This window comes from Trichoderma breve, chromosome 3 (genome assembly GCF_028502605.1).
Source record: "Trichoderma breve strain T069 chromosome 3, whole genome shotgun sequence".
In the NCBI taxonomy this organism is placed as follows: Eukaryota; Fungi; Ascomycota; class Sordariomycetes; order Hypocreales; family Hypocreaceae; genus Trichoderma; species Trichoderma breve.
The window spans coordinates 5,435,938-5,462,595 of record NC_079234.1 but is presented as its reverse complement, the minus strand read 5'-3'; the positions used below and the strand labels follow the sequence as shown (position 1 = coordinate 5,462,595).

General features: G+C 53.2%; 7 protein-coding genes across 7 annotated transcripts; 4 read left to right on the top strand and 3 right to left on the bottom strand.

The window, feature by feature from the left end:
- Nucleotides 1-2,361: 2,361 nt before the first annotated feature.
- T069G_06050 (chromo (CHRromatin organization MOdifier) domain-containing protein) lies at nucleotides 2,362-7,610 on the top strand (the record flags this gene model as incomplete). Its single annotated transcript, XM_056173260.1, has 7 exons — nucleotides 2,362-2,595; nucleotides 2,653-2,808; nucleotides 2,880-2,906; nucleotides 2,962-3,043; nucleotides 3,112-6,514; nucleotides 6,698-7,396; nucleotides 7,454-7,610. 7 exons carry the CDS (start codon nucleotides 2,362-2,364, stop codon nucleotides 7,608-7,610), a joined length of 4,758 nt encoding a protein of 1,585 aa, XP_056030118.1.
- Nucleotides 7,611-8,722: 1,112 nt separating this feature from the next.
- T069G_06049 (inositol monophosphatase family domain-containing protein) lies at nucleotides 8,723-9,844 on the top strand (the record flags this gene model as incomplete). The annotated part of the gene is made up of 2 exons (XM_056173259.1): nucleotides 8,723-9,019; nucleotides 9,077-9,844. The coding sequence occupies 2 exons, from the start codon at nucleotides 8,723-8,725 to the stop codon at nucleotides 9,842-9,844; spliced, it is 1,065 nt and encodes a 354-aa protein (XP_056030117.1).
- A 246-nt stretch (nucleotides 9,845-10,090) lies between these two features.
- On the bottom strand, nucleotides 10,091-13,849 carry T069G_06048 (ATPase family associated with various cellular activities (AAA) domain-containing protein; the record flags this gene model as incomplete). Its single annotated transcript, XM_056173258.1, has 4 exons — nucleotides 10,091-11,457; nucleotides 11,593-13,461; nucleotides 13,528-13,636; nucleotides 13,733-13,849. The coding sequence occupies 4 exons, from the start codon at nucleotides 13,847-13,849 to the stop codon at nucleotides 10,091-10,093; spliced, it is 3,462 nt and encodes a 1,153-aa protein (XP_056030116.1).
- Nucleotides 13,850-14,456: 607 nt separating this feature from the next.
- Nucleotides 14,457-17,162, top strand: T069G_06047 (MCM2/3/5 family domain-containing protein; the record flags this gene model as incomplete). The annotated part of the gene is made up of 5 exons (XM_056173257.1): nucleotides 14,457-14,505; nucleotides 14,571-14,830; nucleotides 14,885-15,009; nucleotides 15,091-17,011; nucleotides 17,082-17,162. The coding sequence occupies 5 exons, from the start codon at nucleotides 14,457-14,459 to the stop codon at nucleotides 17,160-17,162; spliced, it is 2,436 nt and encodes an 811-aa protein (XP_056030115.1).
- Nucleotides 17,163-17,607: 445 nt separating this feature from the next.
- Nucleotides 17,608-19,058, bottom strand: T069G_06046 (mitochondrial ribosomal death-associated protein 3 domain-containing protein; the record flags this gene model as incomplete). The annotated part of the gene is made up of 2 exons (XM_056173256.1): nucleotides 17,608-18,386; nucleotides 18,467-19,058. 2 exons carry the CDS (start codon nucleotides 19,056-19,058, stop codon nucleotides 17,608-17,610), a joined length of 1,371 nt encoding a protein of 456 aa, XP_056030114.1.
- A 577-nt stretch (nucleotides 19,059-19,635) lies between these two features.
- T069G_06045 (ribosome biogenesis regulatory protein (RRS1) domain-containing protein) lies at nucleotides 19,636-20,232 on the top strand (the record flags this gene model as incomplete). Its single annotated transcript, XM_056173255.1, has 1 exon — nucleotides 19,636-20,232. The coding sequence occupies one exon, from the start codon at nucleotides 19,636-19,638 to the stop codon at nucleotides 20,230-20,232; it is 597 nt and encodes a 198-aa protein (XP_056030113.1).
- Nucleotides 20,233-21,388: 1,156 nt separating this feature from the next.
- On the bottom strand, nucleotides 21,389-23,882 carry T069G_06044 (rhoGAP domain-containing protein; the record flags this gene model as incomplete). The annotated part of the gene is made up of 4 exons (XM_056173254.1): nucleotides 21,389-22,140; nucleotides 22,202-23,065; nucleotides 23,360-23,651; nucleotides 23,709-23,882. The coding sequence occupies 4 exons, from the start codon at nucleotides 23,880-23,882 to the stop codon at nucleotides 21,389-21,391; spliced, it is 2,082 nt and encodes a 693-aa protein (XP_056030112.1).
- Between the last annotated feature and the right edge of the window lie 2,776 nt (nucleotides 23,883-26,658).

The window sequence follows — 26,658 nt, the reverse complement described above, 5'->3', positions numbered from 1 at the left end:
GATGGAAACTTGACAGTCGGAGGTCTGTCTAGGGTAGCAATGGATTCGACTCGATGGTCCCCCGTGGGAGCTGCAAAATCTCAGCTGCGACTGTTGAACAGGATCTGCAACGAGGTGGCGCGCGAGAAGCTGAGCTGGGGAGTGCAGAATAAAAGGAAAAATCAGATTGACGGGGAGAGTGGGCAACTTTTAGCTCTGGAACAGCAAGGTGTGTGGTCATCAATTTTTCTCGCCCTGTGAATGGCGGGGCTTAGGCCCTTTTCTGGGGAGGGCAGCTGGGCGAGACGGACGATGTTAGCTGCGGCTCTGGAGAAATGTACCTGCGCTGGGAATTTAGCGGGGAGAGGGACCTTGTGGAATCTGTGGTGCTATCTTGGCTTGTCTTCCAAATGCATGCGATGGACATCTGACAAGATCAAGAGCATACTAGGTACCTTATACGTGTAGTATCAAGAGGCACATGAACAATAGAAGTTGAGCAAGAAATTGGCCAAATTATTGTGTCAGAGCACAAGATACTGATTGCGCATCAAGCACATTACCATGCAAATGCTCGTTGCCTACAATTCGAAGACCTCAATCCCTGGCGCCTTGTTCTTATACTTGAATCTATCACGCATTAACAAGACTGAACTCCAGTTTGATGGCTTTTCTTTTCCTTATTCTCGCCTCGCCTTTCCACCTCTCCGGAAACTTTCCAGAATTTGGCGCCACATTTCGACGAGATATCTTCCGCAGGAATAATTTTCGATGTAGATAGAACTCTTACTCTGTTTCCCAGTTGATGGCGGTTTATAGTTCCCACACAGCCCATCGGTATCTTCCTGGCTTGTAACATCTACGTACATCAACGCCCAACTCGTAGAACCTTATTCTGCCTCTTTTCTGTTTCCCTATCAACGGAAAATATGGGAAAATTCGGTAGTCTAATCTGGGGAGTATAGGACTCGAGTTCTCCCTTTGCCTTCTTTTCCTCCCAAACTACACCTCACATTCTCCACAGCAACAGCTGACTCTTCTCTCACTTTGCGATCACCGACCACCACTCCCGTCTTGCACTGAGCAAGGCAACAAAATCTCCCCATTTCAACACGATCAAGAAAATTTCTGTTGAAACTCTATACCTTTTATCCTGATATCATTAAAACTCCGGCTCTGCATCTGCATCTGCACCTGCACCTGCGTCTGAGTCTGAGTCTGAGTCTCCGATCACCACTTCCGTTCTGCATTGAGCAGGACAACAAAACCGCCCAATTTCAACACAATCAAGAGAGCTTGTGTTGGAATTTTACAACTTTTATCCCGATATCTTTCAAATTTCGACTCTGCGCCTGCGTCTGAGTCTGCTTTCGTTGATTACTATCTCTCAGCATCAACATCAAACATCGCTATAGCTAAAGCGCTGGAACGCTTTGGAATATTTAAGAGACTTCTCCAGAGAAGTTTCTCAATCACAATCACAACGATTGCAGCAAACCAATTACTTGACAAATTAAATCCGATTCAAACATTCTCTGCAGGCTTCGCATCTTCTCGCAATATCGTCACAGTTGCACCCAAACACCAACATCCCCAGCGCAGAAATTCCGGGGTTCTGAGGTCCAAAGCGCCAGCCACGTGACTGCAGTGGTCTCTAGCGGCTTCAGCAGTCAGCAGAGCGCCAAACCACCCCAACAGGGCTTGGCTTGGGTACAAACACGCCGGCCGAGCCTTCGGCCCTCCGCCCCGTTGCCTCCAATTCTTTCCTGCCTCTCTCCACCAGCGCATTTTTGTCACCTCCGGCCGTCTCTCGACACCTCAACCCTCGTGGCCCTTCCGCCCACCGGAACATCGCCAGACTCGCCCGAACGAGCCTGTGGGCTCCTGTCATTCCTTGTGGTGTCACGGGTCATTGATTGATCACTGGTAAGTCGCTGCTGTCTCCTTGCACTTGCTGTTGCCGCCCGCAGCCCTGTGGCCTTGCGTCTTGCCCGCTGATCCAGCCACGACTTGACCCGGACGCGTCCATGGGCCGGCTCTCCGGAGCCCGGATCAAGGCAAGATGAGGTTTGTTTCGATGGAATTGGCCGCTGCCGGTGATGCCGATGCTTCCAGGGCCCTCAGATGGGCTCCCAGGCGGTGGCCAAGTCTCCAATTGCTGGTGATGGCGTCTCTCAGCCTTGCCAGCACTTACACACGTGGGATGCCTTGGATTGGCATTGCTTCACGATTCCAAAGCAGTATTGCTTTCCAGGCTGATGATCGCGGGTCGCCGACTTGTTCTTTCACCGCCTCTTCACTGGGGCGGACGCGTAACTTGGATTTCATGATGCTAACTGCCGTCGGTTCTGTAGGAGTTCCATCTTCGCGGATACCTCCATCATGTCCTCTCCCAGCGAGGGGGACCCCTCCAACGGAAATCTGTCGCCGGACGACTCCATGACTTTTTCAGCTGTCGCAGACCAGCAGGGAAACGATAGCGACGTCTCCCAAGGTCTGAATGCCACCAATAGCCCTCCTGACCACCCATCTCCCTCCGATCCCGAAGCTTCAAACGATGAGGCTACGAACCATGCAGACGCCGACCATGCCATGTCAGAAAGCGAAGAATCCAGCGTAGCCGACGCGTCAGACGATGGCGACTTCGATATGCAAGCTACCTCGCCATCACAGCATGGCAATGATGAGGAAGACGACAATGAAGACGAGGACGACGTCACAGCTGGCCGAGCCAGTTCATCAGAATCAGCTCGAGCAGCCAAGCGAAAAGCTCCCGTGGAAGATGAATATATGAAGGCCAATCCAGAGCTTTATGGTCTTCGGAGAAGTGTATGCCTTTCCACCCGAAGCTGTGTCCTCTCTATTCTCTTTAATATCGAATGCTGACCTCCTTATTCTAGACTCGACCACGAGAGCAACGCAAAATAGTATGTCACATGTCCAGCTGCAATGTCTTGTCGCATTATGTACTAACTATATCAGATCGAATCGGAATCAGAATCAGATGTTGCGCCAGCCAGTCGTCGCCAGAATAAACGCCGGCGCGTTGGAAGTTCCCACGCATGTGAGTCTTGACGCTTCCCCATATCCTCTCGCTCCCATCAGCCTTGAAGCTAACTGAACCGATTGTAGCCTCAAAAAGGGGAACGCCCGTATTGCAACCTTCAACCAACGATTCCGACTCAGATTCTTCTACATATGGTGGAGCTCGCGCAAAGAGCCAACAGAAAAAGGCCAGGCAACAGCGTGAGATGCAGCCCGCCTTGGCCCTTGCCGAGAAGCGGTGGTCAAACCGCCGTGCGGCGCAACAGGTGCAAGAGGGTGCATACGAAGAGAGCGATGTCGACGAAGAAGATGAAGAAGATGCGGAACTTGCTGCGTCTTACTACGTCGATGACTATGTCGACAACTCCCCCTACATCGAAAAAGTTGTCAAGCACAGGCTCAGAGATGGCCACGAGCTTACCTACGATTCCACCCGCAGCGACTTTGAGTACTTCATCAAGTGGCAAGGAAAATCCCACTTGCATGATACCTGGGAGCTGCTTGATTCTCTACGCAGTGTCCGCGGCTTTCGCAAGGTCGAAAACTACTTTAGAAAGTTTGTTGACCAGGAGCTTGACATTCGATTTGGAGATGATATTCCCCCGGAGACAAAAGAGCAGTTTTTCCTCGATCGCGATCGAGACGAGGAAGCTCTCGAAGACTACACTAAGGTCGAACGCGTCGTCGCCGTTCGGGATGGCGATGAGGGCGATGAGTACTACGTCAAGTGGAAAGGACTTACCTACGAAGAATGCACGTGGGAGGCGGCATCAGACATCAGCACCCTGTTCCAAGACAAAATCGACCAGTACATAGACCGAACTTCAAGGTCATGGCTGTCCGACCGAAAGGAGACGAGCCTAGACACGCGATCCAAGATGACCAAGCTGGAGAAGCAGCCTGACTTTATTGTCGGCGGCGAGCTTCGAGAATTTCAGTTGAAGGGACTCAACTTTCTGTGCCTCAACTGGACCCGCGGGAACAATGTCATCCTTGCTGACGAAATGGGCCTGGGCAAGACGGTCCAGACAGTGTCGTTCCTCAGCTGGTTGCGCAATGCTAGGCGGCAGGAAGGGCCCTCCCTTGTCGTCGCTCCGCTCAGCGTCATCCCTGCTTGGTGCGACACATTTAACAATTGGTCACCAGATATCAACTACGTGGTGTATCTTGGACCAGAGGATGCTCGAAACATCATCCGCGAGAACGAGCTAATCATCAATGGCAATCCCAAGAAGCCAAAGTTCAACGTCTTGGTCACTTCTTACGAGTTCATTCTGCAGGACTGGCAATTCCTACAGTCTATCAAGTGGCAAGTTTTGGCCGTCGATGAGGCGCACCGCCTCAAGAATGCCGAATCCCAGCTATACCAGCGCCTGGTGGGCTTTGGTATCCCCTGCAAGATCCTCATCACCGGAACTCCTATCCAGAATAACTTGGCCGAGCTGTCTGCCCTTCTCGACTTTTTGAACCCCGGAAAAGTGACCATTGACGAGGACCTGGACTCGCTCTCCGCTGCCGACGCCCAAGAAAAACTGCAAGACCTTCACCGGTCCATTGCTCCGTATATCCTAAGACGCACAAAGGAAACGGTCGAGTCTGACTTGCCACCCAAGACGGAAAAGATTATTCGCGTTGAGCTTTCAGATGTGCAACTGGACTACTACAAGAACATTCTCACGAGAAATTACGCGGCCCTGTGTGATGCTACAAACGGACACAAGAACTCCCTTCTCAACATCATGATGGAGTTGAAGAAAGTCAGTAACCACCCTTACATGTTTCCCGGAGCAGAGGAGAGGGTTTTGGCTGGCAGCACACGTCGCGAGGATCAAATCAAGGGCTTGATTGCAAGCAGTGGCAAAATGATGTTGATCGACCAGCTGCTGTCCAAGCTGAAGAAGGACGGACACAGGGTTTTGATCTTCAGCCAGATGGTTAGGATGCTGGACATTCTCGGTGATTACCTCTCCCTCAGAGGCTACAAGTTCCAGCGACTTGATGGCACCATTGCAGCGGGCCCGCGACGCATGGCCATCAATCACTTCAACGCCGAGGACAGCGAAGATTTTTGCTTCCTGCTTTCCACTCGTGCGGGTGGTCTCGGCATTAACCTGATGACCGCAGACACTGTCATCATTTTTGATTCTGACTGGAATCCCCAAGCAGATTTGCAGGCCATGGCTCGTGCTCACCGTATCGGACAGAAGCGACCGGTCAACATTTACCGACTTGTATCGAAAGAAACGGTAGAGGAAGAGGTTTTGGAACGCGCCCGCAACAAGCTTCTTCTAGAATATCTGACCATTCAGGCTGGCGTCACTGATGATGGAAAAGCCAAGTTCAAAGAGGAGCTCAACAAGAAGGGCATCAAGATCGACGGCCCTTCCACTTCAGAGGACATCCAGATGGTCCTGAAAATGCGATCGTCCAAGATGTTTGAGCAGAGCGGCAACCAACAGCGATTGGAGCAGCTCGACATTGATTCTATCCTGGAAAATGCTGAAATTACAAAGACCAAGGTTGACGACAAGATCAACCTGAGCAGTGGCGGTATCGACTGGGATAATTTTATGCAAATTACCGATGTCAAAGTAGATGATATCAACCTCGACTGGGACCAGATTATCCCAGCAGAAAAACTCGCCGAGATCAAGGCGGAAGAAGAGAAGAAGCAACATGACGACTACCTCGCAAAGGTTGCAGCTGAGAGTGCGCCGCGAAGGGCGGCTGTCAAGAGCCGCAACAAGGATGTGGAGCGCGCAGACCGCTTGAAGAAGCGCCAGAGAGAGCAGCAGCAAGAAGAGGAAGAGCAGCGCGCCTACTTGGCGGATCCCAAACGCCCCTTGAACGATAAGGAGCAGCGAAATCTGATCAAGGCCTACTTCCGATTTGGATCCATGGAGGATCGCAGCGCCGATATCATCCAGGAGGCCAAGCTTGGAGAGAGAGACCCCGACTTTGTCAAATCAGTCTTGGACGATTTTATCAAAGCTGCCCAGCAAGCCGTGGACGACAACAGCGCCAAGCTTGCCGAGGAAGAAAAGAAGATGGGCAAGACATTGACAAAGAAGGACAAGAAGGCTGTGCTGATCGATTTCGGCGAGCTGAAAAAGGTCAATGCTGAGACTGCCATCGAACGGCCTAAGCAGCTGCAACTTCTTCGCCAGGTGATTCGCGGCCATTCAGACTGGAAAAATTTCCGGGTGCCGGACGCCACCAAGGCGGCCAACTACAGCTGCCCCTGGGGAGCCAAAGAGGATGCCATGCTCCTTGTCGGCATTGACAAGCACGGGTTTGGCGCGTGGGCTCAGATACGCGACGATTCGGACTTGGAGATGCAAGAGAAGCTCTTCTTGGAAGAGCATCGGGTGGGCAAAAAGGAGGAGAGATCCAAAGGCAATGACAAGCTCAAAGCCCCTGGCGCTGTTCATCTCGTACGCAGGTCAGAGTATCTCCTTTCCGTGCTGCAATCAAAGCACTCGAATGATCGGTCAGTTCACAAGGCGGTGGAGAACCATCATCGCAACAACAAGAAGCTCCACGCAGTCAATGGCAATCGCGGCAGCAGCTCGACGACAACTTCAACAGGCATCAAAAGGCAACGAGAGCGAGAGAGGGACCACGGATCTTCTGAACAGCGATCCCATACCAGAGAGGATGGTGTACCGGCTAGACCTGATTTCAAGCGCAAGCATCCCTCTCACGACGATGCCCGTAGTCCCAAACATCGGCGCTCTGAGGACCCTCGCCGGTCTAGCAAGGCTGGTGATGAATATCGCGACGGCCGCATAGAGAAACGACGCCATCGCGAAGATGACGACCGCCGCCATGACAGATTTCGGCGTGAGGAGTATCGCCGCGACGATTATCGCCGTGATGACCGCCGAGACGACCGCCGAGATGATTACCGCAGGGATGATCGTCGGGACGACCGTCGGGACCGGGACCGGGATCGAGAACGCGAACGCGAACGAGATCGTGATCGCGATCACCATCGTGACCGCGACCGCGACCATAACCGCGACCATAACCGCGACCGAGACCGGGACCATCACCGAGATCACCGAGACCGTGATCATGCAACCCGACATCTGGATGAACGCAGAGTCAAGGCACTCCGAAGGCTGGATGAGCTACGGCGCATTGGCGATGACAAAGACCAACGGGCCAAGGACAACGACGCCATGATTTGGTTCCTCTTGAAGCCGGTGAGAGATAACTTTGAGAAAATTCTTTCAACCACCAAGGACAGCGTCAAGTCCAGTAAGGAGCGCGCAGCCATTTTTGGAGCCGAGCTGGTGGCCATTGGGTCGTTTCTCGACGAGAAGCTGCCGGCAACGGTAGCAGACGATGGTCTCAAAAATAACTTCTGGTAAGCGATTGCAAACTTTCAACTCTTTTGTTTTTCTACTGCTAACTTGGCTCATAGGGACTTTCTGGCGGCTCTTTGGCCCGTCGACGATACCAGCAAGAGCGTTACAGGTGACCGACTGAGCTCAATGTATCGTACGCTCCATGCTCGCAACAAGTCGAAGAGTTCTGAGCCCAGTGCTGCAAAACTCAACGGCACACACGCTGTTCGGTGATTGAAAAAGTGACCACTGGAACAAGCTAAAGGGGGATGTTGATGTTTAGATTTGTTCTGTGACGAGTTTATAAAAGAAGAGCTTGGCATTTATTTGCATTGTCTGGCGTTTGGTATTAGGTGGCATTATGGTTCAGTCACAAAAGACTCGGCTGCAACAACATACCCGGATTTGCATGGAAAAAGAAACAAGACGACACGCGTTGAGGAGTTTGTTTATACCGGCTGGCCGGCTCGACGAAGACTTTGACGTCTACTCTCTGGCCCGCCTACCGAGTTGATTTTGAGAAGGTTGTATTGTTTGGCTTGACTGTGATGAAGGGAGGAGAGGAGGGATACTCCTTTTTGCTACCTTGTCTCTTTTTCTCTCTTTTTCTTCTCTTTCTATTTTCTTCTTTTTCTGACCAGTGTTTTATTTTACTGTTGACGACAAGAGCTTACTCATGCCGTCGGATTGAGGGTACATGTTATACCAAACATTTTCCGGACATTGGAAGGGTTGTGGGAGGCGACGGATTTTTCTTTTACGAATGTAATATGAGCGGTTATACGGCTTTTCCCCCTCCTCACTATGTTTCCCATTTCACATGGGGATTCTTGTTTTTCTACATCCTCCCGCCTTGTTCTACGGATAGTAATTAGAGGAGCGAGTTGGCAGATGAGGACACAAGTTTGATAGTCACTTACGCCTAGGCACAAGAAAAAGCCTGAGGCAGAGGAGGAGTCGATAGATGAATAAAATAGTTTTAAGTATCTGTGATTGCTACCATGGTGATGATTTGCTGTGTGTGGTTTGGCGTACAAGGTTGAGGTGATAAGTGCAAATAGATGAATGACAAGCTGGGAGAACTGGTGCATCTCGGCGTGGCACCATGTGAGTGGGCGCAGTATATGCAGCACATGAAGCCATTTACATGCACTCCATAGAATAAGGCGATACTAATCCTGAATCTTTCGATGTTTTTTTCTTCTTCTTTGTTTGCTTTAAAACGGTCATGTCCGCGTCAGACTTTTCAATACGTACATAACCTCAAATCACTACCTAATCTACCTCTTATATCCCATATCCCCGCCTACCTATCTTGTACACATCCATCTTTCGACAAAGCGACAATGTCTCTTCCTCTCCCCTTCACCAAACACTTCGCCGAGCTCACCGTCCTGCGCGCCGCCCTGCTGACCAGAAGAGTCATCTCGGCCGTCACGGAAATTTCCAAACATGATGCGACACCCGTGACCATGGCCGACTTTGGCGCCCAGGCGCTCATCATGGCGGCTCTGCACGAGCTGTTTCCCTTGGACGGCTACGTGGGCGAGGAAGACGCGGAGACGCTGCGCAAGGACGAGGCGCTGGCGAAGACGGTGTTTGAGCTTGTGCGGGAGATTGGCGACGAGTTTGCAAAGCATGAGGCGATTAATGCTAGTGAGGATTTGGGTGTGACGAGGTTGCCGGGCGTCATGTCGCAGGCTGAGATGCTGGATTTGCTGGATTTGGCTGGACGCGGGACGCCGGGGCCGAAGGGGAGGTATTGGGTCATGGATCCTGTTGATGGCACGGCTACGTTTCTCAAGGGCCAGCAGTACGCCATTTCGCTGGCGCTGGTTGAAGACGGCAAGGAGGTGCTGAGCGTCGTGTGCTATCCGAACCTCAGCCTCGACGACGGCGTGGTGGCCGAGACGCGCGTGGACACTTCCGGCTGCGGCGTCATGCTGTCGACCATCCGCGGCGAGGGCACCGACTACCGCAAGCTGTCGACGGAGTACCATCTCGGGCCATCCAGAAAGCTGGACCGCTTCCTTACTACGCCGACGAGTCTCGCTGACCTGCGCCTCGTGGACTGTCTGGCCAGCAAGTCGTCTCGTCTGGACATTGCAGAGGCTCTAGCGAAACAACTTGGCGGGCTGCCCTTCCCCGGCATCGATCTGTGGTCTTCACACGTGCGGTACGGAGCGCTGATGCTCGGCGAGGGAGAGGAGGGGAAGCACATCATGATTCGCGTGCCCGTTGGTGCTCGCGGCGATCCTTCTCGTGCGTACGTCTGGGATCATGCCGGCTCGCAGCTGCTTTACACGGAGATGGGCGGTAAAGTGACGGATCTGGAGGGCAAGGACATTGATTTCGGGGCGGGCAGGACGTTGGCGGCGAACTGGGGGCTTGTGGCTGCCCCGGAGAGTGTTCACGGGGAGATTTTGAGGTTGGTTAGGGAGTTGATTGCTAAGGATTCAAAGCAATAGAGCGGTGATTCTGGCGCAAGAAGTCTGTTGCTGCTCTAGAAAGAAAGAAAAAAGGAACGATAGCAGAAAGCTGGATCACTATTTCGCCGTCATTTGCAAATGCTGACCATCTCCCCCATGCTCATTAAAAAACTATTATATATCTATCCATCGCCATTATATCCTCGAATGATAGCTTGAGATGTCACTCTCACCACCTTCATGCCATATGTTCTATTTTATATACACAAACCCCCCTCTTCTTCTTTACATCAAGCTACTCCTGCCCCCAATCTCCATGCTCCCCTGCCCGTCCTTCATCTGCCCACTCCGGCCCACCACAAACTCGTGATAAATCTTTTGAAGCCTCGCCTTCTCGTCCTTGCCGATACTCGCTCTGGTGCTCTCCAGAGCCTTTGTGAGGTGGGACCAGCCGACTACCACCTCTCGCTGGTCGGCCGACTCCTTGCCCTCGGCCTCGTCGACGCCGGGACCTCTACGAGCTTCCTTGGCCTTTCGTCGGGCTACTTTGATCTGCTCCAGCTTGGACATGATGGCGGCATTTTCGACTAACGCGGCAGATCTGCTCTTAGCTGCCACCGGAGCCGCCGTCTCGTCGTCGGCGCCGTAGCGGAACTGCACGAAACTGGTAGCAGACGATGCGCCCTTGCTGTCCTTGCCACGTTTGGTCGTAGATGCCGGACTGTTGATATCTCCCAGCACGTCGTGGATGGCCTCGAGCTGGGCGTTTGAAACCAGTGCCTGCAAGTCGGCACCCGAATATCCCTCTGTCTTCTGGGCAATCGATCTCAGCGCCTCTTCTGACTCGGTCAGCTCGCTCGATAGCCGGACTTTTTGTAGCATCGCCTTGATAATGTCCACTCGGTCGTCGAGCGATGGCATATCACACAGCAGCGACTTGTCGAGACGACCGGGACGCAGCAGCGCCGGATCGATCAGGTCGGGTCGCGATGTGGCTGCCAGGACGTACACGCCAGACAAGCCTTCAGCACCATCCATCTGCGTCAGCAGCTGGTTGACCACACGATCCGTCACACCAGTCGAATCATGCCCACGCTTCGGCGCAATAGAGTCGAATTCATCGAAGAACAGGACGCAAGGCTTGGCGGCTGACGCTCGGTCAAAGAGATCTCGCACGCTCTTTTCTGACGCACCAATGTACTTGTTGAGAATCTCAGGACCCTTGACACTGATAAAGTTGAGGCCGCATTCTCCCGCGACCGCACTCGCCAGGAGCGTCTTGCCGCAGCCGGGGAACCCGTACAGAAGCAGGCCAGATCGGAGCCGCAGAGGACACTGGGAGAAGATTGGAGCATACTTTGTCGGGTACTGCAGCGTCTCGAGGAGGACTTGGCGTGTCTCCTGCAGGCCGCCGATGGACTTGAATGTGGTCGTCGAGCTTTGCAGAGATACGTTGCGCAAGGACGCCGGCGTGAACCCCTTAATGGCCTTGTCGAAATCCTGACGGCTAAGATGAACTGCTCCAATAGTGTCTTCGGGAGTCAAGCTAATGGATCGAATGATTGCCTCATTTCGAGCTCTGGAGATGAGAACCGTCAAATCACCGGGCAAGTATCCGTCAGTCAAGCCGGCAATGTCGAGAAAGTCCAGGTCTGAATCCAGTATGAAGCCGCCGGGTTTGCTCGACGACCCGTCTTCGTGGCCATTGGCAGCCGAACCATGCCCATGAAGCCAGTCGCTCGCTTCCTCAGAATTCTCCGTGCCGTTGGCAGTCGTCGGCCGACTACCGTCGCTCACCTGTCCCGAAGCCTCATCCTGAGCCACGGCATTCTGCCGAACAATGGCCTCCATAATTTTCCGCCGTCCATCCTTGTCAGGGGCCTTTAGCTCGATGATCTCGCGGACGACGTGGCCACTGACGACAACGCTGTTGAGGGTGTCCTTGCCCTCTGCCGTTGCCAGCAACGCGACACCGCTGTCTTTGGTGCAATACTGCCGCACGACAGATCGAATAGTTTCACTGACTTGACGGCTTCGTCCATTGTCGTTTCCAACCTGAAGCTCTGTCTCCACTGGACTCAGCTTGTCCAGGTCGTCAAGAACAACAATCGCTTTGCCGCCCAGCCTTGCGCCCCAGCTAGCCAGCATGAATATGCGGTTAAGAGTTTCTTTGATAGTGGATATTCTCGCCTCGTCGGTCACTAGCTTACGGCAGGAAAAGTAGATGGTATAAAATAGTGCCTCTTCACGAAGTCGGCTGGCGAGATACCTAGCGACAGATGTCTTGCCGGAGCCCTTTGTTCCAGTGAGCAAGACAGAAGACATGTGAGCAAGGTGTGACTGCAGATTTGCGAGTAGCGAGTCGATGCCGACCAGTAATGAGTCGTGAGACGGCTGCAATTCAAATAGGTCCGTCTCGGAAATCCAAGGAGGTCGTGGTACTGGTTGTTGAAAGTCGATGGGTATTTTCGGATCCAAGCCGGCCAGCCAGAGAGCTGCGTCCTTGTTCTGCTCTTGTGATGCAACATCTGAGCTGTACTCAAACTTAATGATGCCTCCTTCCCATCCCTGCGGAGCCTCTAGGCCGTCATACAGATCAACCACGATGCCGTCGGTTATGGGTCCTTGCAAAAGCCCCTCGGATCCCTTTGGCCCAGAGTAGATGTGCTTAAATCTTTTGGTGGACTCTTCCTTCTCTGCCTTCGTCTCAATTCCAAATCTCAGGCCCTCGGGCGCCTTTGAGCCTGCTGCAAAGGGAAAGACTTTGATTTGCTGGACGGCTCCACGAGGGAGAGGCTGAGGGGCGGCTTGGATCTTGACAATACCGCCAACGATACCTGTGCACCCAAGCGCAGCGCACAAAGCCGCTGACAATGCCGCCGCCTGGCCATTGGGCGGATCGTCCCATGGCTTCAGCTTGGCAACAATCTTGGATGATGCATTGCTCGCAACTGCTGCGGATCCGTCTTCGGGCTGTGGTTTCTGCAGTCCCGCAGGCTTGAGAACATCCACCACGACGTAGTTGATGCCCCTGAAATCGTTGGACAGAATATAGTCACGATCAATCCAGACACAGAGGCCGGGCTCTGCAATGCCCTCATCGAACCATTCGTTGCAGGCAGCCCTGTCGATGGCACGGAGCAGCAAAGACGGCCTCTTCTCCTCCCTGGCGCTTCGTCTTCGAATGGTGCTGGCCCCGCTTCGTTTGGACTTTGATGTGCTCGCGACGCTTCGATGGTCACCACTGTTTTGCGAGGCCTTGGCTCTCGTTTTCGGCGCGACGATGACTTCGGCATTGGGGGAGAGCTTCACGAAAGCCACATCGGCTGCTGGTGCGGGTTCGAGAGACATGATCTTTATGACTGCTGTCGACGTCGGTGATAGATGCAGAGTCAATGGGTGCGCCGGGACTGCAGCACCGCCGGTAGGGACATATGCCGGGTTGGGAAGCGCTCGTATCTGGGACTGCAGGTTAAGCTCGAGGAACGTTGCGTGTAGTTCTATGATTTCCCAGTCTTCAGGCGTCAGCGGCTCGATGTTGATGGTGTGTGCCAGCGGAGGGTCGACGTGGACGGTGGCCATGACTTTTTCACCATCTGTCAGGCCGAGGGTGTTTGCGAAGGTCGCGTCTATTTCGACTAATTGAATCTCTTGATCTCGCGATGAGCCGCGCGAGCTGGTCAGTCCGTCACGTCCTACCAGCTGAGCAGCTCTCCTCTTGCTCGGCATTCCCGTCCACCCAACGAAGACGGATTGCTCCTTGGGGGCTCCGGTCTGCCCACTGGATGGAGCCGGTCGGTATGTGAGTTCGACAACGACATTCTGGGCGGGCTATGGAAGAAATAGGAGGATTAGTTTAGTCGCACAATGCACTCAAGATCAGCAGCATTGAGCAGGTGGAAAGGAGTAGCGCTCTCGGTGACGTACAGTGTTTACGTTGACCAGCAGGGTAACCAACGATGTAGGCAGATTGACGAGACAGTTCTTCAGATGCACGAGCGACAGCTCAGCAGCGGTAGACTGCGCATTCCTTCTGGGAGCCATGTCTGGGAAATTGAATGCAAGTCTGTCTTGTCTCGTCAGAACAGAATCCGGGCGCAAGTTCGGCTGCAAGATGGCGATGCTATTCCGCGTTCCTGGAACTTATGGAGCCGGCCGGTTGCTATGCCGAGGCAAGGCTCACGTGCCGAGCGGCCGGCGCTACCAAGGGAATACCTCCCGAGGCTACTGAATCGCATCTGGGGCTGGGGTACATGCATGTATCGTGGCTTGCCCTTCTCTGGAGCAAGCTGAAAGCTGAAAGCTGCAACTCTAGCAGTGACTGAGCTCCGCATACCTTAGCCACTGTGGCTTGTGTGCAGTACGTACCTCTTAATTGGCTTTTGACGCCGTTAGACGCGTCGCGCGTCTGTCTCGTGTCAACCGCCCAGCTTTTTCGAGAGCTCTCGAGGCTAGCAGCATTTCCCAACTCCTTACTAACCCACACACGCATCCCTGCAAGTTGGTTTCCCAGCCCACCAATTTGTGCATCGCATCGCATTTGTTGTCTCTTGCTGCGATTTCCGTCCCTCGCCGTTCTTTTCTCTTTCCCCCCATCGCAACAGCCTGAATCGAATCCCCTCGTTTTGGCGTTTGGGCATCATCACGCAAAATGGCGCTCCGCGAGTTCAAGGCGCCCGTCAACTACGAAACTCAGCAGTGTAAGACTTCAATTCTGGTTCATCTGGTGGAGAGCAAACAAACGCTAAGCTAAATCTTTGTGCAGCGGCGTTCGAATCTTTTCTCAAGGACTTCAAGACATCGCCCGAGCATACCCTCACCACTGCCCTCGGTAACATTACAATTGGCGAAGATGATCTCAGCGACGAGGATGATCTCATGGACGAGGACGACCAGACTCGCCAGCGTCGCCAGGAGGAGCGGGCCAAGAGGAAAACACCCCAGCACAAGTACAACGACATGCTGCAATTGCTTGCAGACCGCAAGATTGACGAATTCGCCATCGATCTGGACGATCTAGCTACTGTGAGTTGGAGCAGGAAGCGGTTTGCGAAACGCACAGGTGCTGACTGCAGTTAGTGGGAGGGGCAAACGGACGAGTCGATGAAGCTTGTGGACTCAATTGAGATGAACACGAAGCACTACGTCGAGATCATGGCCAGGGCAGTAGACAATGTCCTGCCCCAGCCTAGCGAAGAAGTCAAGTACGAAACACTCTTGCTGGCGAGCAAACAATTTGTGGAAAGGAAAAGACAGGAGAAGTAAATGGCTAACTGGACTAATAGCTTCAAAGATGACGTTCTAGACGTGTTGATGGCCCGGCGACAGGCTAGAAATCGAGAGCTCGATGACCTAGCAGAGAGAGATCCAACTACCGCCGAAGACAAGTTCCCAGCTGAGCTAACCCGTCGGTACACCCTCGTCTTCAAGCCCCGAACAGGAACAGAAGAAGGTGCCTCAAAGGCGCTGGCCGTGCGACATGTTCGAGGCGAGCACCTTGGCCACCTCATCACCATCCGAGCCATTGCCACGCGTGTTTCCGACGTCAAGCCGATTGTTCAAGTCAGCGCGTACACGTGCGATCGCTGCGGCTGCGAAATCTTCCAGCCCATTTCTGATAAGCAGTATGGACCTTTGACCATGTGCCCTTCATCCGATTGCAAAAAGAACCAGGCAAAGGGTCAGCTGCACCCCTCCTCCAGAGCGTCCAAGTTCTTGCCCTTCCAGGAGGTCAAGGTTCAGGAGCTGGCTGAGCAGGTTCCCATCGGCCAGATTCCGCGCTCTCTCACCGTTCACTGCTTTGGCAGTCTTGTCCGAAAAGTCAACCCCGGTGATGTGGTTGACATCTCTGGCATCTTCTTGCCCACGCCCTACACAGGCTTCAAGGCGATGAGGGCTGGTCTCTTGACTGACACATATCTCGAGGCCCATCATATTCACCAGCACAAAAAGGCCTACAGCGAGATGATTGTTGATGCACAGCTTGTCCGAAGAATCGATCGATACCGACAGTCCGGCCAAGTCTACGAGCTGCTCGCCAAGTCCATTGCCCCGGAAATCTTTGGCCACCTGGATGTCAAGAAGGCTCTTTTGCTTTTGCTCATTGGTGGTGTCAACAAGGAAATGGGTGACGGCATGAAGATTCGTGGTGACATCAATATTTGCCTGATGGGTGATCCTGGTGTTGCCAAATCGCAGATGCTCAAGTACATCTCAAAGGTTGCCCCCCGTGGTGTCTATACCTCGGGTCGTGGAAGCAGTGGTGTCGGTCTTACTGCCGCCGTCATGCGAGACCCCGTCACAGACGAGATGGTTCTGGAGGGTGGTGCGCTTGTGCTGGCCGATAACGGCATCTGCTGTATCGACGAATTCGACAAGATGGACGAGAATGATCGAACTGCCATCCACGAAGTTATGGAACAGCAAACCATTTCCATCTCAAAGGCCGGCATCTCCACGAGTCTCAACGCCCGTACATCCATCCTTGCAGCTGCTAACCCGGTCTACGGCCGATACAACCCACGCATCTCACCCGTCGAGAACATCAACCTGCCCGCTGCTCTCCTGTCCCGTTTCGACATCCTTTTCCTGCTCCTCGATACCCCCACACGAGACACAGACGAACAGCTTGCCAAGCACGTCACTTACGTGCACATGAACAGCCGACACCCCGATCTTGGCACCGACAATGTGGTCTTCTCCCCGCATGAAGTGCGATCCTACGTCGCCCAGGCCCGAACATATCGACCAATCGTGCCCGAATCGGTCTCCGAGTACATGATTAAGACGTACGTCCGTCTGCGAGACCAGCAGCAGCGAGCAGAGAAGAAGGGCAAGCAGTTTACACATACCACACCCCGTACCTTGCTCGGTGTGGTCCGTCTGGCGCAGGCCCTTGCTCGTCTCCGTTTCAGCAACCAAGTCACCCAAGACGATGTTGATGAGGCCCTGCGACTAGTCGAAGCCAGTAAAGAGAGTCTGAACACTGATGCTGGTGGTCCTCGACGCGGCCTCAACGCCAGCAGCAGGATCTACAACCTCGTCAAGGCCTTGGCCGATTCAGGTGCTTGCCGTCCAGATGATGCAGATGAGGACGACGAACTGGGCGTGGAGCTCAGCATGAGGAAGGTCAAGGAGCGTGTGATTGCTAAGGGCTTCACAGAGGACCAGTGGCTGAATGCCTTGGAAGAGTACACAACTTTGGACGTAAGTGCTTTAACCAACGCCATATTTCCTTCTCTCTTATATTATCACATGCTAACATTCTTTTTTTCAGGTTTGGCAAACTGCTGGCGGCGGCTCAAGACTAGTCTTTGTCACTGCAGATGATGACAGAGAAGACAGCATGGAAGAGTAGGGGCAGAGCACAGCGTAATCGAATAGGGATGGATGGCTTGTTCAGTAGGGAAAAGCGAGGAAATTGTTGGACTCTTGTAACCGGTTTGGCGTTTTATTGTTTTGGACACCCTGATAATTTGGAAGGGTGCAAGAGAAAGAAAGATGAAGTGCATTTGGTAGACTTGCGACTAGATCTTGTCAGAAACTAAATGAGAAGAAGAAATCATGTAGTACTAATGCGTTCAATGAGCTGCATATCGATGAAATATCAGCATGCGTATGTCTTTTCTCTGTTAGATCATCAACGTTGATCGGTATTTGGTGAGATTCTAAGGGCGGCATAATATATAATACATATTCATACAACGATGTTTTCCACCCCTTTTCTTGTCTCATTCATTCATCAGCCCTCCCTCCCATGCTTAACTTCTTACTATTCCCCCTTTTTTTTATTTTGGTTACCTTTACATCCTCATCGTCATCAGTGAAGCCCTCTCCATCTCGCCTACAATGCCATGTCCTCCCAAAGCCCACTTCTCCGCCACGGCCCTCGAATCAAGCACGCTGCGCAACATCCCGCTGGCGCCCCAGTACTCCATCAGCACTCTCGCCTCGTCCTTAGAAACGCCCTCGAGGCGGATGACCTGGCTGTTCTTGAGAGCGTCGTAGACCCGGTCGTCGTACTTCTTCTCGTAGGCGTTGGGCTTGGGCACCTCGCGCCCAGCCTGGCCGGCCTCCAGCTGCGACAAGACGAGCTCCTGCGACGGGTGGTAGTGGGTGTTGTTCTCCGACGTGGCGGCGATGACGGCGCCGCCGTTGGGGAGCTGAGTCTTGCCGGACAGGGCGTCGACAAAGGTGCGCACGAGGAGCAGCTCGTGGGCGTGCACGGTGTTGAACGACGGGTCGCGGTAGGCGCTGACCTTGTTGATGTGGGCGAGGCCGTCGAGGGCGAAGAGCACGGGGGGCTGGCCCGGCTGGGTGAGCTCCGTCCACAGGGCCGACAGCGTGGGCCAGGCGAACTCGCTCTCCTTTGCGCTGAGGGCCAGGTCGGCGAGCGTGGCGCCCTGCTTGAGGCTTGTGAGGCGGGACCAGTCCATCTTGACGGGGGTCTTCTCGAGGACGGCCTTGTTGGCCTTGTAGATGTTTTGGAGCAGCTTCAGGCAGTACACGGGCTGGGTGAACTGCATGGGCTCTGTGTCAGGGACAGGAGAAAACTCTGTGTTTCCGTTTGTAAGATCTTGACCTGAAATTTCACCAAGTTAGTTAGCAACATGATTTTTACATCAACAACGCCAGAGTCAGTTTGTTTCGAGATATACATACCTTCAGGAATGTGAATCACCACCCACTCGTTCAGCAGCGCATACGACATGGCCTGAAGCAGCGTCAAGCTCTTCCCCGAAAGCGCACTGCCCGTCAGGACACACTTAAAGGCTTCCTTCTTTTCCACCGACGCCTCCAGCTTGCTCATCAATTCCACCGTCTCTTTCCGCACCAGCACGTGCGGTTTCCGGAACAGATTCCACGTCTGTGTCGTCTTGAACGCCTCCAACGCCCTCAATTGGTCCACCACCTGGTCCGGCACGGCAAACATCTTGCCGCCGCTCTCCGCCCTAGCCATGGTCGCCGCCTCGAGGCTCTCGATGCCCGTCACGGGCAGGGCGCTGTTGTTGCTGAGCTGGATGCGCTTGCGGAAGGCCTTGCGCTCGCCCGGCTGGGGCTTCTTGACGGGAACGATATTCTGCTTCTTCTTGTACGTCTTCTTCGTCTTCTTGGGGAGGTCCTTGCGGCTCTTTACCGCGGGGGGCCCGGCGGCGAGGAAGCTGGTGGTGGAAAACGCTGCGATTATGGGCTGGATCCGAGGCGCCACTGGGATCGCGGGCCTGACGAGGGTCCGCAGCGATAGGGAAGCCATGATGATGGGATTTTTGCGGATATCAAGAGAAAGCGAGGGAAATTGAAGCACCGCTTATGTATATATACTCGTACAATCGTTGGCTGTCGGCCGCATTGAGGCCGAATGGGCGGGCGGCGTTGCTGTTCTTGTGATATTCCCCCACGTTATTTTTTTTGGAGGTTCGTTTTCTAAACTTGAGCCAAAAATCTCAAAGTCGCATGTACCTGTGGAGGGGACACCACCAACGTACCACTCGCCGCAAAAGCTGCGCTAGAGATACAAGCCTGACAAGGTACCCTGTGGTTCTGAAGATCTAGCGGCTCATTGCAGTTTCTAGCAAACCCCGGAAAATTTGTTGGCCGTTGATCCGATGCATGCAAGCTTTATCGAGCAATCAACGGTTCTTATCAGGACAAAAAAAAAAAAAAGTTGGTTCAAGTGAGATTCAACCACCAGTCTTTTTCGTGCATTGCGACGACATCACCACCAAATAAGCGACGAATTTCATATTTTGTCGCCTCAATCTCACTCACTCTCCGATCAAGATCCTCGGCAAAGACAAATCACATAACAAATACACATAACAACTCCCACAATGGCGCTCCCCATCTCAAAACCGAAGCTGCCCGTCGTCGTCGAAAAGCCCACTCCCTACACCTTCGACCTGGGCCACCTCCTCGCCGAGGACCCCAACCCCGTCACTCTCAACCACTCCAGCCTCGACCAGTCCCTCGCCGAGCTCGCCCGCGACGGCGCCCAGTCGCTCATCAACCAGCTGCTCACCACCTGCCCCCTCAAGTCCACCTCCGACGGCGTGCTCCTGACGCTTCCCCAGCCCGCCACCCGCCTCCCCCGCGAGAAGCCCGTGCCCCAACCCAAGCCCCCGACCAAGTGGGAGCGCTTCGCCGCCAAGAAGGGCATCAAGGCCAAGACCAGGGAGGCACGACGTAACCTGGCCTACGACGAGGAGTCGGGCGAGTGGAAGCGCAAGTGGGGGTACAAGGGCCTGAACAAGAAGGGCGAGGACGACTGGCTCGTCGAGGTCGATGCGAAGAAGGAGGCCGAGCGCAAAGAGGGAACCAGCATCCGTGGAGACGGCAGAAGGGAACGAAAGGAAAAGATCCAGCGCAACGAGAGGAAGATGAGGAAGAACCAGCGGGACGCCGCGGGCAAGATGGGCAAGAAGGTCTGATGGGGAGACAGCCTCGGCGCATTGCAACAAATCAGTCCAGTCTATACTTGTTTCTCTCGTTCAAGGGTCTTTTTCCATGCACCATGGCATCAAGCATGGCTTACGGCGTTCTAGGCGTGGGGGGGTTTTAAGGAGAGGGGGCTTGCTTCAAAGAAAATCAAGATAATGTCGGCTCGGTCAATATCTGTATCTTTTTTTGGTGGGAGGAAAGGATGATCACTCAATTTTCACATTTTTTTGTATAGATGTTAGATGTTCTTGAGAACCTCAAAGCTAGCATGATCACAACAATTTTTCTTCTTCTTTCTTCATCTGTCTCTCTCCTTTCCATATTTCACCGTTCCTCGAAAGGTTTATATGCTGCCAAAAAAAAAAAAAACGAAATTTTTATATTCCCACCCCTCACTCAAATCATCCTCCCTACTGCATCGGGCCATCACCCTTCTGTATTCGTACACCTGACGCCTTCTATGGCCAGATTTCCACCTGAAATCAAGCTTCACGGGGAAGCGGAACGAAAAAGCAAAAATGAAATAGAGGCATCTGGGCAGCCTCCACACGTAATCTCTAGCCACTCCATACTGCTTAGCTTCTAACAAAGGAGACAGGGCCGAGCGTCTCGGCCAGTTTCGATGTTCCACGGTTTTTTAGTCCTTGAATAGCTGAAAAGAAAATCTCAATTGCGTCGATGTTGCAACAATCTGCAATTAGGAATAGAGAAAAAACAAGTCTGGGAAACGGTCGTCGCGACATCGATGTAGGAGTAAAGAAAAATGAAAGGAAACCAGACCGAAAATGCAACGAGGCAGATGGTACATGAGAAGCCAGAAGAGACTGTGGTTCGGGGAGCCAGTCAATCTCTCAAAGCCCCTCTATGGCGTTTTCTGCTTCGTGATCTTCTTCTCCTTCTTTTCTCTCCTTTTCAAGCAAAGGGGGAAGATGGGAAGATGGGAAGGGGGTGGAATTCGGTCCATGTCAGACCGGAAATTCTAGTGAATAAGAGATGCGCTAAATTCCGAAACGACGAAACAAAAACAAGTCATAAACGGCGTCATGTCATAAGTCGGCGCCGATGATAACTGCTGGGTATCTTTGCCGAAAAGAGTAAATGTTTGTTTGAAATTTAACCTTGTACGTCTTGGACTCGACTCGTTGCTCAGAAGCCGAGAGGTGACAGAGGCTGGATAGGAGACAAGGGGCGTAGTTCACCAGTTCGAGTAACCTGAGAAGCATGCGTGAAGCCAAACATGTCATCAGCATTCTCGTCTTCCTCGCTATCAGCACTCAAGGCCGTTGAAATGGACGACCTATGAGATGAAACGCTGTTGCTGGATTTCGATAGCTGGATCTGCGGCTCGTCCGTATCAATTTCTGGTTGACTGGGCTCTTGGATAATTGGCACGTTGGCGTGTAACGAAACAGGATTGACATCCTCTGTGGCCTCGTTCTGGAGGGGTGCCTGCATATCGGCAAGGCCGCGCGGTGGCGGCTGGTCGAACAGCCGGTATTCCTCCTCAATGAACTTGGGTTCGTTTTTGCAGCCCCTCCAACAATCTCTCCAATCACAGACCAGAAATTTGAAACAAAAGGCATCAATCTTCATGCAGGGCTGGAAGCAGATGCAGAGGTTACGGAAATCCATCTTGTTCTTGTCGGAGTGAGCAAGGAGCAAGCTGAGGTGACATGTGATGGCGAAGAGGAGGTAGTAGTTGAAGGGAGACAGGTTCGAGAGTTCGTCAATAAGAAGTTGCGGGACCTTCTCGGCGCCTTGACATTCACGGGCAATCCGTTCTTGAGCCTCTTTGGGAAAGAGTTCGTCGGGCAGTTCTCGAAGCCAAGCCTTGAGCATTGAACCAACAATGTTGATATCATAGAGGTCGTTTTGCTCAAACAGGTTTACATCATATTCTATACACCCATGTTAGCCACCTCGAGACTCTTGACGGACGGGACAAGGTTAAGAACGTACGCTCGTCAAACTTTCTTTGCCACTTCTTCACTTGAGGCCCGCTTCCAGGCACCCGGTAGAGACCTTCGACCTCGGTTCCCTTATAGTTCAAATAATCGATGGCCCTCCATGGGAATGCAGGCATCCAGAATTCTGTCTTGTCCCTTGAGTCTTCCAGTCGTTTCGAAATTCGAGTTAGTCGCGCTTGCTCGACCAGCGGCAGATTGATGACCTTGAGTACGTAATGCTCGTCATCTACTACCGGCTCTTTTTCCGTCGTGCTTCCACTTCGTGTGCTCTTTCCAAATAGCCCCTTGCTAATCAGGTCGGCAGCTCTAGTAGATGTAAATCTCAGCCCGCTGAGAAATGTTGATGCGCCAGTCTCTCGTATTGACGATGAATGTCCCTTGTGTTCCTTGTGCTCCTTGTGCTCTTTATGTTCCTTCTCTCGCGCAGCATCTTTAGTGGCAGCGGCAGCACCGCCCGCTCGGTCCTCGGGTCGATTCCGAGGATTCGAATTCATTCCGTCGTCTCTCAGTGCCCGATCGTGGGGCACAGTCGGCGTCTGAGCGGTCGCAGGTGTAGCTGTAATGGGAGTACTGGTGGAGGCAGTGGTCGAGTTGGTGGTAGTATTCTCAGGGATCGAGGGGTTGTTCGGTGTTGGTAGTGGCACTTGCTGCGCGACAGCTAGCTTGAGGCGGTTGCTCTCCTTGTCGCGAACAGATTTGCTGCGGCCGAGGAGCGCAAACGACTTTGTTTTGTTCTTTTTGATAGAGGGTAAGGGTGGCGTCGCCTCAGCCTCCCCAGAAGACGAAACCGAAAGGTCAGAACGTGATGGTTGAGAGGGAATGGACCTTTGCTGGCCGTCCTCGGTGGTGATTGGGTCTAAGAAAGCCAAATGGCAGAAGGTTAGCCGCAAAGTTTCTAGCATAGTTTTTTGCTATGTTGGTTTATGATTTGGCTCTTGGCCGGCGAAAGGATAACGTGCGCCCCAAAAAACAATGTGGCGTGCTAGCGCGCACCATAAATGTTGGCAGTGCACTTCCATCTCGTCGTTATACAAGTACCAAGGGATGCCTCCTCCGTGCTATACTGTATTCCTTCGGCATTCCTGCTTTGTAGCCTTACCTTTGTAACCTGACTTATCGCCCCCATCGCTCCCTCTCGACATTGGCGGGCCTCGCGACTCGGGGTGCTGCTGGGCCTGTGCGGCCTGTGGATGGATGGGAGTCTTGGGCACCTTGTTGAACTGGAAAAAGCTGGGCTTGGCTGATTTGTTTCCGTCCATCATGGCTTGGCGCATGTTCTGGGGAGGCAGTCCGGCTGAATGAGGTTCCAAGGTCGACATCGAGGAAGGCTGCAGCAGGTCGGAATCATCGCGGGCCTGAGCGCGATACTGCTGCAGCTGCCGCTGTTGCAGCTGGCGGGTGGCCTCGTCCGGCGGACCAGTGCTAGTCGCTGGCCGTGGCGGCTGTGGTTGCAAGGTTGGCGACCTCCCTGTTGTCCGAGACGGCCTGTTTCTGTGGACGGCGAACTTGCTGATGGGAAAGGGTGATGTTCGCTGCGACTTGGGCGACTTGGCTTCGATGGGCGACGCGGCGGCTTGCGACGCTCCTTCGGCGGACAGCTGCGGCGGGTCGTGGTCGTCGAGAGGGCTGCCGTCCGCCAGAATCAGCGGCTGCGGCGTGGGCTTGCGTCCCATCTTTGCAACCCCGGCTGCAGAGTGTCGAGAGGCTGCGGCGCAACGGCGGCTTTGGTCTGGCGTCTGGCGCAGGAGGATTGCTCTGCAGCCCTCTGTCAGGGGTTTGTCGGGGTGTTGGACACACAGACACGGACGCAGAAACAGACACAGACACAGACACTGAGGCTTAGGCTGGCGGATAGGAGACAACGGTCAGACTCCAGAGCGCGCAGGGCGCTGCAGCAAGGCAGTGGGAGTCAGGAGAGGTGCAAAGGAGGGGATGTTCCGAGGGGACTTCTGTGCCTCAGCTCTGCTTCAAGATGGAGATGGCAAAGGGGCAGGCTGGTGGGGGGGCGAGACGAGACGAACGATGGATTGCTTGTGGCATCGGCTTGGCTAGCCGGAGTCGTGGAGAAGGGAGGGGCGTGCAAGTAACAGAGCAAGTGCGTGCGTGCGTGTAGATGCGGGTGATTTATTTGTAGTTGATATGTTGCAATGTGTGAGGATGAGGGCGAAGTGAGGGCGACGATGAGGCTGGAGCCGTATCCGTACAGTACAGGTACAGAGAGGTTCAGGCTGTACAGTAGGCCTATATCAGAGGAAGACGATGGATGCGTCCAATGTGTGGGTGCGTGCGTGTGTCCGGATCAAGCCATGGATGTCGGTAAAAGCAAGCAGCAAACTACTCGCGGATGATGCTCTTGGGCCCTGGCCTAGACTCTGCAGACTCTCTCGTCGTTGCCGCTGGCGACATGCAAGTACCTTACAAGCAGGTAGCGCTACCGCTTAATGCAACACTTGATGGGTACTGTACATGAAGGGATCGGGGCTGATATTGATCGATATCAAACACTGATACTTGATATTGATATTGATATTGATGGCCAGCCCGCTGAGCCCATCTGATCTGTGAAAAACGGGGTACAATACAATACAATAGAAGGTGTCTCAATGTGGGCATCGCGCCAAAGGCCCTCCTGTTTTATTCTTTTCTTCACCTTGTCCACCCTGCAAGGTAGTGCCTCATCCAAATTACTGCGACCGCTAAAAAGCAGATCTAACCCATGCTCTCAACATCCATCCCGTTTGGGGTACCTGGTTATACGTGCTAAAGTACCTTGCCCAGGGTGGACGCCAGAAGTGGAGGGACGAGGGGGAAAGGCACAGGTACAAGTACAAGACGAGCACGTTCCCAGTGCCCCTGGCGTCAGGTACGCATTGAGCACATGTGTACATGTGGTCTTGATGGATCCTCAGATTCTACTTGTATAGGGCATGAAACAAGCCGCAGAAATGCACCATTGAATGAATAGTTACGTCTATTTGGTAGCGGCCAGCTTTTTTTTTTTTTTTTTCTTTCCCTCTTTCTGTGTCTTCCATGTGAGCACACGCGCCATCGTATCTGAAACGCCTCGGTGGCCCCGGCTAGAGAACCGCTCTTTCAGGGGTTCCCAACCATTTGATTGGGCGTATTGGCGGCAACTCCCCACCTTGGGGTGGCAGGGCAAAGCAGTCAGCATACTTGCAGGTACTGTGTACAAGCGCTCCAGGGCATTTTGATGCACTTGGCATCTCCCTTGCAGGGCCACCAGACATCAACTCAGGAACATCAAATGTCAGCTCGGTGCCTCCTTGCAGCTCACTACTGAGGTGGGCAGGCAGACTGCTCGTACAAATACCTACTGCCCAGATAGGAAGCAAGTATGGATCTCAATGAGTGATTTGTTGTATACCAGGTACTATATAGTAGTGTCTGGCAATCTATATCAATGGATCTAATTGATTCAACTAGATTGTCAATACCAGTATCAAGTCTGAATCAAGCTTGTACTCAGGTACAGTACTGTGCCATACCCCTGGATGCAAATCTTCCGCGCTTGCTGTAAGAGATGTGTCTCCTCCGTACTACCTAGTAACCCATCAAGCCCAAAAGTAAGAGGTAAGAGGTACTTGCAGGTGTTCGTCATCACTCCCGCGCTAAGCATTGTCCGACACACATTCTCCCCAATTCGGCCGGTAGCACGAGCCCAAAAAGAACCATGAGCGACTAGAGATTGCATATTGGATCGACGCATATTCAACTTTGCCCTTTTCCCTGCTAACATCCAAACTAACTCGCCTAGTGCCTACTACTAAAGTATTAAGAAGGTCCCTGAGTATGTGGTACACCGGCCATGATCTTGTACATTGACATTGTTACGTGCTAACGTCTGCAATGCTGCATCACTTTTGCATTCTGCCTGCAGACAATTGTCCATGTGACTGTTTAGCACCTGGGAGAGGCATTGTTATTGGGCCACCATTGACAGCCTCCGCATTAGCAGCGTCAATAACGCACTCCATCGAGCCCATCTCGATGCGATTCAATTATCCGGTGCTGCTTGACATATGGCGCACAGCGGACACGTCGCTTTCACAACCAAGACGGTGTCGGGCCGTGAACCTCAAAGTCATGATGCGGCAATACGAACTTGCAGCCGCAACGTCATGCGCAATACGAACCAAGACAGGTACCCTGTGATGCGCCATTGTCTTCCATCCCATTACGAGCAACTCCTGACAGAGCTGTCAGATTCTCATCAAACGCACAGCCACTTCTTCAGCTATTGATAGCTATCGAGCAATCTCGGTAATGTTCGTTACGCGCGACTCCGTTCAGACTCCTCTCTCACAACACTTTTTACTGAGCGTCGGCTCCCGAAAAGCTCCAGAGGGGGGCCTGTTGGCAGTACGAGCATCTACAAGGTAAGAAGCCAGTTGCGGGCGCCTCCGGAGTTAGTAGATCCATATCCTTGAG